Source organism: Gossypium hirsutum, chromosome A01 (assembly GCF_007990345.1).
Source record: "Gossypium hirsutum isolate 1008001.06 chromosome A01, Gossypium_hirsutum_v2.1, whole genome shotgun sequence".
Lineage (NCBI taxonomy): Eukaryota > Viridiplantae > Streptophyta > Magnoliopsida > Malvales > Malvaceae > Gossypium > Gossypium hirsutum.
The window spans coordinates 119,411,487-119,425,847 of NC_053424.1; the positions used below are offsets into that span (position 1 = coordinate 119,411,487).

At 39.8% G+C, this 14,361-nt stretch overlaps 1 protein-coding gene across 1 annotated transcript; it reads left to right on the forward strand.

Moving 5' to 3' along the window:
• Positions 1–554: 554 nt before the first annotated feature.
• On the forward strand, positions 555–14,323 carry LOC107960717 (receptor-like protein Cf-9 homolog). Its single transcript, XM_041097557.1, has 8 exons — positions 555–603; positions 1,013–1,922; positions 2,038–2,561; positions 3,771–3,938; positions 6,098–6,204; positions 7,454–8,299; positions 8,344–8,601; positions 13,871–14,323. The coding sequence occupies exons 1-8, from the start codon at positions 555–557 to the stop codon at positions 14,321–14,323; spliced, it is 3,315 nt and encodes a 1,104-aa protein (XP_040953491.1).
• Positions 14,324–14,361: the final 38 nt, after the last annotated feature.

Genomic DNA, 14,361 nt, shown 5'->3' on the forward strand with positions numbered 1-14,361 from the left:
AAGAAAATCTTTAGGAAGCATTTGCGTATTGGAATGTATATTTGGATTTCAAAATTTTAGCTTTTAAATTTATTATTTGTGAATTCATTATTTTCAAATTCTTTGTCTGGATAAATCAAATTTAGATTTGGATTTCAACTAATTCTAAGCCTTAAATTATTTATAAGGATTTTGAGTATTGTTTTTTGAACCGGACTAGACTGGCTAGTCTAATCGGGACTTGAGAATCGTTATGGACCAGTTGATTGGGCGGTTGAACTACTTTTTTATTTTTCAATATTTTTATTTTTATGAATTTTTTAATGATCTATTTAATAGAATCAAACGGACCATTCGAACTGGTCGTACTAGTCAAATTGATTGAACCGATTGGACCAACAAACTAATGGCATAGAAATTAAAGAAATTGTAAATTAAAATTAAGAGGTTTATAAATTAAAATTATAAAAATTATGGTACATATGAATTTTATCCTAGTGATGAGAAACCAAAAGAGACAAGTTACATATATTGAAATATAAACAAATTATTAAGTCATATTCTCATAATACTTCATGGAAAGATACGAGTCGGCACTGTCATCTCCATTAAAAGACATGAGAGGTAAATGCGATTACTACAAACACTTAACTCTTTTATGGTTGCTCTTCTGAATCATGTGTTTTCTTCATGCTTGCTTTTTATATCCTTTATTTAGCTTTGTTTTGTTTACCTTTTGTGGTTTGGATGACTTGGTTAAGGTTGATTTGAAGGGTGGCCAGCAGCTTTGAGTCAACACCAATCAATGTGTTTGGTCTGATTTTTCCAAGTTGCTAAGGAGAAGCCCACAAAAATAAATGCTGAAGAATGGAACAACAAAGAAGCCAAGCAATTACTCCACATCCAACCTTTCACCCTCCCCCTTTATTTATATTGTGAACTTCCCTTACAATTATCTTTCATCTTGCAATATCTTCACAAAGAATGAGAACTTTTCTGGTTTCATGGTTCTTATTCAATTCATATATTGCAGTTTTCTTTAGCATTAGCAACTTGGTTTTAGTATCTGGCCAATGTCAGAGTGATCAGAGACAGTTGTTGCTTGAATTCAAAAGCAGCTTCAACACTACATTTACTAGTCCAGGAAAGATGATGAGATGGAATCAAACCTCGGATTGTTGTTCCTGGGATGGTGTTAGTTGCGATGCCGGTGGTCATGTTATCGGTCTTGATTTGAGCAATGGAATCATTTTAGGTGCAATTGACAATTCAAGTAGTCTTTTTCGTCTTCAACATCTCCAGCGACTCAATTTGGCTTTTAATTTGTTCATCTACGCTTTTCCTACTGGATTTGAAAAGTTGGAGAATTTGAGTTATCTTAATTTGTCAAATGCTGGCTTTACAGGACAAATTCCAGTTGAGATTTCACTACTGACAAGTTTGGTCACCCTCGACTTATCTGTAATTTTATTCCAAGGATCTTTGGAGCTGGAGATGCTTGTTCAAAATCTCACGAGGCTAAGATTTCTTTATCTTGATGGCGTAAATATATCAGCCACGGGGAATAAGTGGTGCCGAGCCTTATCGCCACTAACTGAGTTGCAAGTGTTAAGTATGTCTCACTGTTGTCTTTCAGGACCTATGGATTCTTTCCTTTCCAAGCTTCGGTCTCTCTCAGTAATTCGCTTGGATCAGAACAATTTGTCTGGCTTGGTTCCGCCATTCCTTGCAGAATTCCCAAACTTAACTTCCCTTCATCTTAATGACAATGATTTGAGCGGAAGACTTCCAGAAGAAATTTTTCAAATACCTACATTACAAGCTCTTGATTTGTCAAACAATAGAGTACTGGAAGGTTCGATTAAAAAGTTTCCTCTTAATGCTTCTCTTCAGGCTCTAAGACTTACACACACATATTGGGGGGCAAATTCCAGAATCTATCGGTAACCTTGGGCAGTTGACAAGCATAGAGCTTGCATTTTGTAATTTTAGTGGACCCATACCCAAAACAGTGGAGAAACTTTCCCAGCTTGTCTATCTAAATTTTCTCTCAAACAGTTTTTCTGGTCCAATACCAAATTTTTCATCATCCAGAAATCTTACAGAGCTAAACCTTGCTGGTAATCAATTAAATGGCACAATTCATTCCACTGATTGGTCAGGCCTTTCTAAGCTAGTGAGTGTTGACTTACAAACAAACAAGTTAAGTGGAACCATTCCACCAACTTTGTTTGGCCTTCCATCACTGCAGGAACTTGTCCTTTCCGAAAATCAGTTCGATGGCAGCATTGGTGACCTTCATGGTAAGGCCTCTTTACTGCTTCGTTACGTTGATCTTAGAAGTAATAAATTACAAGGGCAATTTCCAGTGTCGTTGTTTGAATTCCATGGTCTAGAATACCTGTCAATTTCCAGTGGTTTGATACCAATGACTGCCTTTCAAAACCTGAGGAATCTTTCTTATCTTGATCTCTCATATAACAGGTTGTCTATTGATGCCACTACTACTAATATTTCCTCACTTTCTTTCCCCACATTTAACATCTTGATGTTGGGATCTTGCAACTTAACAGAGTTCCCTGGTTTCTGATGAAGTTGGTTCAGCATGCAGCAAACTCGACAGCATGCAGGCCATGAAGACCAAGACATGCAGGAGCTGCTGATGCAAGCTTATTTTATTTATTTTGTAATTTCTAGTCAATGAAATGTAATCTTAGTTCATTTCTAACTAAGTTAGGTTGTTGACTGATGTAATTAGCTTATGTATGAGCTGTAAACACAACTTTGTATAGGTTTACAAGCTAAAATTTCAAGTTTCCATGTAATTAGTGGGAGTAGGTGATGTTTAGGTAATTATTTGCTGTTTTTGACAAGCTTAGTGCTTGGTTTATGTATTGGCATTATGCCATTATTCAATTTTATGAATGAAGTTCAGTTTGTTCATCAATTTTTCTCTTCATTTCTCTTAGCTTTTCTTCCTTTCTCTTGCTCGAATTCTCTTGTTTGCTCAGCAAGTCTCGAGACTTACTCGACAAGTCTGTACTGAATCTATTAGTTTCAGTTACAGCACCAACAATTGGTATCTAGAGCCTATTTCTTAAGGGATCTGTTATACAAATACATGGCTTCATCAAGCTTTTCACCAGCTGCACCTCAAGTCTTCAATGGAGAAGGCTATCATATATGGGTGGTCAAAATGAAGACCTACCTGCAGGCATACGATCTGTGGGAGGTGGTCAACTTAGATGTTGAACCAGAACCACTTAGAGGCAATCCAACAGTGGCTCAGATCAGGCAGCATGCTGATGAGAGGACCAAGAGGCACAAAGCCATGTCTTGCATCCAGAATTCAGTGTCTGATGTGATTTTCACAAGGATTATGGCCTGTGAATCACCAAAACAGGCCTGGGACAAGTTGCAGGAAGAGTTTCAAGGGACAGAGAGGACAAGGCAGCAACAGTTGTTAAACTTGAGGAGAGATTTCGAGAATTTGAAGATGAAGGAAGAAGAAACTGTCAAGCAATATTCTGACAGGATTATGGCTGTGGTTAACAGCATCAGGCTCCTTGGAGAGCAGTTCAATGAAGCTAGGATAGTGGAGAAGGTTATAGCAACTCTGCCTGAGAGGTATGAGGCAAAAATCTCATCTCTCGAGGACTCAAGGGATCTGTCCACCATCTCCCTGACAGAGTTGATCAATGCTTTATATGCTCAAGAGCAGAGGAGAGCAAGCAGACTGGAGGAGCACCAAGAAGGTGCCTTTCAGGCAAGAACAAATACTGCCTACAAAGGCAAGAAGGCCTGGAGAGACAAACCAAAGAATGATGCTGCAAGGAGAGAAGGTCAGACTTGCAAGCACTGCAGAAAGGTTGGTCATCCAGAAGAAAAGTGCTGGTTTAATCCAGAAGCTGTTTGTCAGTATTGTAAGAAGAAGGGTCATGTTGAGAGAGTCTGCAAGAGTAAGACCAAATCGAGGCAGAATCAGTTTCAACAGATGAAAGCTGAGGCTCGAGTAGCTAAGGAGGACAGTGATCAAGAGGAGCAAGTCTTTGCTGTGTCATGCTCAGCTGCTCAGGAAAGGTCCTCATCTGGTTGGCTTCTAGACAATGGATGCACCAACCACATGACACCTGATGCTGCAATCTTCAAGTCTTTAGACAGAAGCTGCAGAACTAAAGTCAAGATAGGAAATGGTCATTTTATTCAAACTGAAGGCAAGGGTGATGTGCTGATATGCACCCTTACAGGTACCAAAGTGATTTCAAATGTGCTGTTGGTGCCTGAAATTGATAGAAACCTGCTCAGCATAGCTCAGTTGCTGGAAAAAGGTTATTCAGTTGTGTTTAAAGACCACCAGTGCCAAATCAGTGATCCAAGTGGATCCAAACTGATGGCAGTCCCTATGGCTGATAAGAGCTTTGTGGTTGACTGGACAAAAAAGTCAGACATTGCCTACACAGCCACTTCAGATGAATCCAAGCTGTGGCATCAAAGATTGGGACATGTCAACTTCAGATTGATGGCCCGAATGGTCAGAGAGGACCTGGCTAAAAATTTCATCAACTCAGTGGACCATGATGATGTATGTAAAGTATGTCAATTAAGAAAGCAGGCCAGACTCCCATTTCCCTCGAATCAAGCCTGGAGAGCCTCTGAAACCTCCAACTGGTGCATACTGATGTGTGTGGCCCTATGAAGACTGAGTCATTAAGTGGAAACAGGTATTTTATACTGTTCATTGATGATTTTTCAAGATATTGCTGGATTTACTTCTTAAAACAAAAATCTGAAGTGGCCTCAGTGTTTTGGAAGTTCAAGACTGCTTCTGAGACTGAAACAGGCTGCAAGCTGAAGACCATAAGGTCTGATAATGGGACTGAGTACACCTCAGCTCAGTTCTAAGCCTTCTGTGATAAGGCAGGCATCAAACATCAACTTACCAACACATATACACCTCAGCAGAATGGTGTAAGTGAAAGGAAGAATAGGAGTTTGATGGATATGGCCAGGTGCTTGATGATTCAGAAGAATCTGCCTAAAGCACTATGGGCAGAAGCAGTTAACACTGCAACATACATTCAAAATAGACTTCCAACCAAGGCTTTGGATCAGAAGACTCCATTCGAGGCCTGGTTTAGCTTCAAGCCATCACTGGCTTATCTGAAGGTCTTTGGATGCATCTGTTATGCACATGTACCTGCTGTTAAAAGGGACAAATTGTCTGAAAGGGCTCAACCTGGTGTACTGGTGGGCTACAGCACTGTTAAGAAGGGCTATAGGATCTTGGATCCTTCAACAAACAAGGTGTCAATTAGCAGGGATGTGGTATTTGATGAAAGGTCATGTTGGAACTGGGAAAGACATGAACCTGAAGAAGTTTCTGAAGAACTAGCAACAGACCAAGCTGAGCCAGACCAAAATGTTCCAGAAATAGACATTGATGATGAACCAGTTAGAGGAACAAGGCCATTGACTGAGATTTATGAAAGGGCTCATGTAGCCATAGCTGAACCAAGCAACTTTGAAGAGGCTGAGGCTCAGCAAGGGTGGAAGCAGGCAATGGCTGAGGAGATCAGCATGATTGAGAAGAACCAGACCTGGGAATTGGTTAAAAGGCCAGTCAAAAGGAAGGTGATTGGGGTGAAATGGGTGTACAAAGTCAAGCACAATGCTGATGGAACCTTGAACAAACTGAAAGCAAGGCTAGTTGTCAAGGGGTTCAGTCAAAGGTATGGCCTGGACTACCTGGAGACCTTTGCACCAGTGGCCAGGCTCGACACCATCAGACTGTTGATTGCCTTAGCAGCACAGCTCGAATGGAAAATCCATCAACTTGATATGAAATCAGCCTTTCTGAATGGTTTCTTAGATGAAGACATCTATGTTGAACAACCACAAGGGTTTGAAATAGCTGGCAGAGAGCACATGGTCTACAAACTGAAGAAGGCCCTATATGGATTAAAACAGGCTCCAAGGGCTTGGTACAGCAGAATCGATGGCTACTTGACTGATCTGGGATTCGATCGAAGCAAGAGTGAGCCAACACTGTATGTCAAGAAACAAGGGACACAAATACAACTCATTGTGTCCCTGTATGTTGATGACCTTCTGGTGACAGGAGGAGATCGAGTAGTGCTGGCTGATTTCAAGACCAAGATGCAGGAAGTGTTTGAAATGTCTGATCTTGGGGAGATGTCCTATTTTCTTGGAATGGAGGTGTCTCAAGTACAGAATGAGATATTTCTAAGCCAGAGAAGCTTTGCCACAAAGATTCTGACCAAGTTCTCCATGCAAAACAGCAAGGCAACTAAAACACCTGTTGCTGTTGGAGAAAAACTATCGAGCCAAGGTGATTTTGAGAAAGTATGTGAAACAACCTACAGGAGTCTAGTTGGTTGCTTGCTATACTTGACTGCCACTAGACCAGACATTATGTATGCTGTAGAATTGCTCTCAAGGTTCTTGCATTACTGCAATGAGAAGCATTTCCAAGCTGCAAAGAGAGTGCTGAGATATGTCAAAGGCACTTTAAACTATGGTTTGAAGTACAGCAAAGAAGGAAATCTGAAGCTGGTTGGCTACACTGATAGTGACTGGGCTAGCTCGATAGATGACATGAAAAGCACCTCAGGGTATGCTTTTAACCTTGGTTCAGCCATGTTTTGCTGGAGCTCGAAGAAGCAAAGTCTAGTGGCTCAATCTACTGCTGAAGTAGAGTATGTGGCAACAGCAAGTGCTGTCAACCAAGCCATATGGCTAAGGAAAATATTGGCTGACTTGAATGTGCATCAAGAGGAAGCTACTGAGATCTTCTGTGACAACCAATCTGCAGTAGCAATTGCTAAAAATCCAGTGTTCCATAGAAGAACAAAGCATTTTAGCATCAAGTTACATGTTGTTCGAGAAATGGAGCAGGCTCAGGAAGTAAAGCTGATCCACTGTAATTCAGAGGATCAACTTGCAGACATTTTAACGAAAGCCTTTAGTGTCACAAGGTTCGAATGTCTAAGGAAGAAGTTAGGTGTTTGCTCCATGCAAACCAAGGAGGAGTGATGAAGTTGGTTCAGCATGCAGCAAACTCGATAGCATGCAGGCCATGAAGACCAAGACATGCAGAAGCTGCTGATGCAAGCTTATTTTATTTATTTTGTAATTTCTAGTCAATGAAATGTAATCTTAGTTCATTTCTAACTAAGTTAGGTTGTTGATTGATGTAATTAGCTTATGTATGAGCTGTAAACACAACTTTGTATAGGTTTCCAAGCTAAAATTTCAAGTTTCCATGTAATTAGTGGGAGTAGGTGATGTTTAGGTAATTATTTGCTGTTTTTGACAAGCTTAGTGCTTGGTTTATGTATTGGCATTATGCCATTATTCAATTTTATGAATGAAGTTCAGTTTGTTCATCAATTTTTCTCTTCATTTCTCTTAGCTTTTCTTCCTTTCTCTTGCTCGAATTCTCTTGTTTGCTCAGCAAGTCTCGAGACTTGCTCGACAAGTCTGTACTGAATCTGTTAGTTTCAGTTACAGCACCAACAGTTTCCTAAAAAATCAGACTAGTTTAAACTACCTAGACCTTTCAAAAAACCAAATTCATGGGGGCATACCCAATTGGATTTGGAAAGCAAAAAGTCTTTCTTATCTAAATCTTTCTCAGAACTTTCTTGTAGAATTCGAAAGACCTTTGAAAAACATAACCTCTACTCTTGGGTTTCTTGACCTGCATGGCAACCAATTGCATGGGAAAATCCCAATTCTTCTATTGCATGCCATCTATCTGGATTACTCAAACAACAATTTCAACTCTGTTTTACCAGCTCACGTTGGTGACTTCCTCCAGTCTGCTAATTTTTTCTCCATTTCAAACAATAATTTTCATGAGAGTATCCCTCGGTCAATATGCAACATTTCAGCTCTTAAAGTACTTGATCTATCTAATAATTCCTTAAGGGGGCCTATTCCTCAATGCCTCTTTCAGATGAATGTGTCTTTTGGAGTATTGAATTTGGGGCGAAATAATCTCAGTGGCATTATCTCTGACACTTTTTCAGAAAGCTGTCAGTTAAAAACTCTACATCTCAATCAAAACCGATTGGAAGGAAAGGTTCCAAAATCATTGGCCAATTGCAAAATGCTGGAGGTTCTAGACATTGGCAACAATCTAATCAATGGCTCATTCCCGTGCCATTTGACGAATATAGCCATGTTACGTGTCCTTGTTTTACGATCCAACAATTTCAGCGGTCACATTGATTGTTCTGGAGACAATATTGGATGGAAAATGCTTCAAATATTTGACATAGCATCAACAATTTTAGTGGTAAACTGCATCTGACATTTTTGGGGACGTGGGATGCTATGCAGCCTAATCCGGATAAAAACCAATCGGAGCTTAAAGATCTCCGGTTTGAAGGCGAAGCACTCGATCCATTTTATTATCAAGATGCAATAATAGTTACCATCAAAGGTTTGGAGTTGGAGCTAGTGAAGATCCTGACCATTTTCACCACCATTGACATTTCATACAACAACTTTGAATGGCTAATACCAGAAGTAATCGGCACATTCAAAGCACTTTATGGCCTCAACTTCTCACATAATGCTTTCTCAGGGCCAATCCCGGTATTTTTTGGAAACCTGCTATTGGAACCCACCATTGTTTGAAAAGTCAAATGGGGTGGGCACCGAAAGTAAAAAGTAATATTGGTTGGCAAGTTGGGTTAAAAGTTGGCATGGGATAATTACAATTTTGGTCCCTAATTGTATAGGGACATTGCAAGTTGATCCTTGAACCTCAACTATAAATAGGCCTAACCATTGCTTACTTTCTTCATCCCATAATTGCCATTCTCTACTTAAGGCATTATTCTCTCTCTCTATTTGTAAATTTCACTTGTAATTTTTGGAGTGAAATATATTTGGTAGTGCCCGAGGACGTAGGCAAAATTTGCTGAACCTCGTTAAAATTCTGGTGTTCTTTATTATTTGTTTTGCATATTTTGTGAATGTGATTGTAGTGATTTATTGTGCTATTAAATTACGATAGAGGGATATTCTGGCTAGGAAAGACTTGGTATTTAAGTGATCTTCGTGATCTACCTCTCTTTCCTGGGAATTGAACTTAGTATGATTTTTCAGTACAATAATTTTACTCTTTCACACGCTTCCGCGCAACAATTGGTACCAGAGCCAGGTTCGTACTTGGGGAATACGACCGTTTACGATACTATTCATGTATACGGCACTATTTACGTATACAGTACTATTTACGTATACGATACTATTCACGTATACGGTACTGTTCATGTATACAGTAGTTGGGATTGAGGAGAAAAATGGCAGCAGCATCGTCATCAGCAAGGACTACTGTGACAAATGCAAAATTTGAAGTAGAGAAATTTGACGGTACCAATAATTTTGGTATGTGGCAATGTGAGATCCTGGATGTCTTATGTCAGCAAGAGCTAGATATAGCCCTTGAAGAAAAACCTGACAAGATGGATGACAAGGAGTGGGCCAAGATCAATAGACAGACGTGTGGTACAATCCGCCTATGTTTGGCCAAAGAGCAGAAGTACTCTGTCATGAGGGAGACATCAGCGAAGAAGTTATGGGATACACTGGAAGAAAAGTTTCTAACGAAAAGTCTTGAAAATAGGCTTTATATGAAAAAGAAACTTTATCGATTCACGTATGCACCCGGTATGTCGATGAATGACCATGTGAACTCATTCAATAAAATTTTAGCAGACTTGCTAAATTTGGATGAGAAATTTGAAGATGAAGACAAGGCATTATTATTGTTGAATTCCCTTCCTGATGAATATGATCATCTTACCACCACATTGCTTCATGGGAAAGATACGATCACATTTGATGCAGTCTGTAGTGCGTTGTATAGATCTGAGACTCGAAAGAAAGATAAAAGAGATCACAGAGATACAACCGCAGAAGTTTTAACAGTAAGAGGTCGTTCACACAGCAACAAATCTGGTAGAAGGGAAAAGTTCAAAGGGAGACCCGCCAAAGATGAATGTGCCTTTTGCCGTGAAAAAGGGCATTGGAAAAAGAATTGTCCTAAGCTACAAAAGGGCAAGGCTATTTCTAATGCATGTGTAGCGGAGCATGATGAGGAGTCAGACTTTAGCTTGGTTGGCATGGCAATGGCATGTCAAACGGATGAGTGGATTTTGGATTCAGGATGTACTTACCATATGTGTCCTAATAAGGACTGGTTTTCTAGTCTTAAAGAGCTAGAAGGTGGAATTGTTCTTATAGGCAATGATAGTGCTTGTAAGACAATGGGAGTGGGTACAGTCCAATTGAAGAATCACGATGGCTCAATCCAAGTTTTGACAGATGTTCGCTACGTACCTAGCCTGAAGAAAAATCTCATCTCATTAGGTGCCCTAGAATCTAAAGGGCTCACAATCACTTTGAGAGATGGATTACTAAAAGTAGTAGCTGGGCAACTGACGGTGATGAAAGGCACAAGAAGAAATAACTTGTATTTTTTAAATGGAAGTACAGTTATTGGATCAACATCAACAGTTTCTACAAAAGATGTAGATTCAGAGGCTACCAGATTATGGCATATGCGATTGGGACATGCTGGTGAAAAAGCTTTGCAGACATTGGTGAAGCAAGGCTTATTGAAAGGTGCAAATTCTTGCAAAATGGAATTCTGTGAACATTGTGTTCTGGGCAAGCAGAAGAGGGTAAAATTTGGTCCAGCAATTCACAATACGAAAGGAATTCTGGACTACGTTCACAGTGATGTGTGGGGACCTACCAAAGTAGCTTCTTTGGGAGGTATGCACTATTTTGTTACTTTTGTTGATGATTATTCAAGAAAAGTATGGGTGTATCTAATGAAAAGAAAAAGTAAAGTTTTGGATGCATTTCTGAAATGGAAGAAGATGGTGGAGACTCAGACTGGTCGAAAGGTCAAACGACTTCGATCAGATAATGGTACTGAGTACAAAAACGATCCATTTTTACAAGTATGCCAAGATGAGGGCATTGTGCGACACTTCACTGTTCGGGATACACCACAGCAAAATGGGGTGGCAGAACGAATGAATCGAACTATACTGGAGAAAGTTCGATGTATGTTGTCCAATGCTGGATTGGGCAAAGAATTTTGGGCTGAGGCAGTTACATATGCGTGCCATCTAATTAACCGTTTGCCATCAGCTGCAATAAATGGAAAAACTCCTATGGAGATGTGGACTGGTAAATCTGCTACTGATTATGATTCTTTGCATGTATTTGGTTCCACTGCATATTATCATGTAAAAGAATCTAAGTTAGACCCAAGAGCAAAGAAAGCATTATTCTTGGGTATAACTGATGAAGTAAAAGGATATCGTCTCTGGTGTCCTGATACAAGGAAGATTGTTTTCAGTAGAGATGTGACTTTTGATGAATCAACCATGTTGCAGTACAAGGATTCACAAAAGGATGAAAAAACCAGTAGTACTTTGCAGCAGGTGGAGCTTGAAAAGGTTAACGATGATCCAGCTAATATTGAAGGGACAAATGATGAAGAGGTTCCTACCCAAGAACCTCTACAGCAACAAGATTCAATTGCATATAGAAGGCCAAGAAGAGAGATTCGTAAGCCTGCTCGCTTTGATGATATAGTGGCCTATGCACTTCCAATTACAGATGATGATGTTCCTTCTACTTACACAGAAGTAATAAGTAACCCTGATGGTGTAAAGTGGAAGCAAGCAATGAATGAAGAAATGCAGTCTCTTCATAAAAATAAGACCTGGGAGTTGGTGACACTACCCAAGGGAAAGAAGGCAATTGGATGCAAATGGGTATATGCAAAGAAGGAAGGATTTTCTGATAAAAATGAAATTCGATACAAGGCTAGATTAGTAGCAAAGGGTTACGCTCAGAAAGAAGGAATAGACTACAATGAAGTGTTTTCTCCAGTTGTGAAGCATTCGTCTATTCGGATTTTGCTAGCCTTGGTTGCGCAATATGATCTTGAACTAGTTCAGCTTGATGTGAAGACCGCGTTTTTACACGGTGATTTGGAAGAGGAAATCTATATGATTTAGCCAGATGGATTCAAGGTTGCTGGAAAAGAAAATTGGGTTTGCAAATTGACAAAGTCGCTTTATGGATTGAAGCAATCTCCGAGGCAGTGGTACAAGCGATTTGATCAGTTCATGAAAAGGCAAAGGTACACAAGAAGTAAACTTGATCATTGCGTGTATTTTCAGAAGCTACAAGAAGGAACTTTCATATACTTGCTCTTATATGTTGATGATATGCTAATAGCATCTAAGAGCAAAGTTGAGATTGAAAGATTGAAGACTCAACTCAATCTCGAGTTTGAGATGAAAGATCTAGGAGAAGCTAAAAAGATTCTCGACATGGAAATATGGAGAGATAGAGCTCATGATAGAGTTAGCTTGTCTCAGAAGCAGTATTTGAAAAAGGTACTACAGCAGTTTGGCATGAACGAGCAGACAAAACCTGTAAGTACCCCGTTGGCTTCTCATTTCAAGCTTTCTGCACAACTATCTCCTTCGACGAATACGGAACGAGAATACATGTTGCAAGTTCCGTATTCTAATGCAGTGGGTAGCTTGATGTATGCAATGGTATGTACAAGACCCGACATTTCACAGGCAGTTAGTATAGTGAGCAGGTATATGCATAATCCTGGAAAAGGACATTGGCAAGCTGTGAAATGGATTCTACGGTATATTCAGAAGACCGTGGATGTTGGATTACTGTTCAAGCAGGATAATACACTTGGTAAAGGTGTTATTGGGTACGTTGATTCTGACTATGCCGGTGATTTGGACAAGCGAAGATCAACCACCGGTTATGTGTTTACACTTGCTGAAGGACCAATAAGTTGGAAGTCTACACTACAGTCTACAGTTGCATTGTCAACCACAGAAGCCGAGTACATGGCTGTAATAGAGGCTGTAAAGGAGGCTATTTGGTTACAAGGTATGGCTAAAACCTTGGGGTTGGTTCAGGAGCATATTAACGTGTATTGTGATAGTCAAAGTGCTATTCATTTAGCAAAGAATCAAGTCTATCATGCACGTACAAAACATATCGACGTACGATTCCATTTTGTGCGGGAAATTATTGAAGAGGGGAAAATTTGTCTTCAGAAGATCAAGACTGCAGATAATCCCGCAGATATGATGACCAAGGTGGTAACAGCAACCAAGTTCGAACATTGTTTGAACTTGATTAATATCCTGCAAGTTTAACAGTTGAAGAAGGCACTATCAAGTATTGTTGTCAAAAGCAGAAAGAATTGTGTAAAGATAAGATTATCGTAATCAAATCTTCAAGGTGGAAATTATTGGAACCCACCATTGTTTGAAAAGTCAAATGGGGTGGGCACCGAAAGTAGAAAGTAATATTGGTTGGCAAGTTGGGTTAAAAGTTGGCATGGGATAATTGCAATTTTGGTCCCTAATTGTATAGGGACATTGCAAGTTGATCCTTGAACCTCAACTATAAATAGGCCTAACCATTGCTTACTTTCTTCATCCCATAATTGCCATTCTCTACTTAAGGCATTATTCTCTCTCTCTATTTGTAAATTTCACTTGTAATTTTTGGAGTGAAATATATTTGGTAGTGCCCGAGGACGTAGGCAAAATTTGCTGAACCTTGTTAAAATTCTGGTGTTCTTTATTATTTGTTTTGCATATTTTGTGAATGTGATTGTAGTGATTTATTATGCTATTAAATTACGATAGAGGGATATTCTGGCTAGGAAAGACTTGGTATTTAAGTGATCTTCGTGATCTACCTCTCTTTCCTGGGAATTGAACTTAGTGTGATTTTTCAGTACAATAATTTTAGTCTTTCACACGCTTCCGCGCAACACCTGCGACAGCTAGAGTCTGTGGACCTTTCAAGCAACAGTCTACATGGTGAGATCCCTTCGCAGCTGGCAAACCTCAATTTCCTTTCATTTCTTAACGTCTCAAATAATAAGCTGGTGGGCCCAATCCCAACGAGCACCCAGCTTCAATCATTTTCAGAAGCTTCATTTGAGAACAATGCTGGATTATGTGGACCTCCTTTAAAGGCAACATGCGGGTTACCACCAGCTAAAACACACAACCCTTCAGATGCTAGGAGCACTATCAACTGGAATTATATAAGTGCTGAGACAGGGTTTTGCTTTGGGTTCGAAATTTCCGTTACACTTCTTATCTTTTGGAAGAGATGGAGGAAATGGTATTTTGAGCGCATGGATCGTGCTCTTTCTGGGCTTTTCCCTTGTTTTCCTCTTGAAACCAGAAAGCATGGGAGGAGAGCTAACCGGAACCAAAGGAGGCACTAGCAAAGAGTAGGGAATAAGTTAAAAGAAGTCTTCTTCGT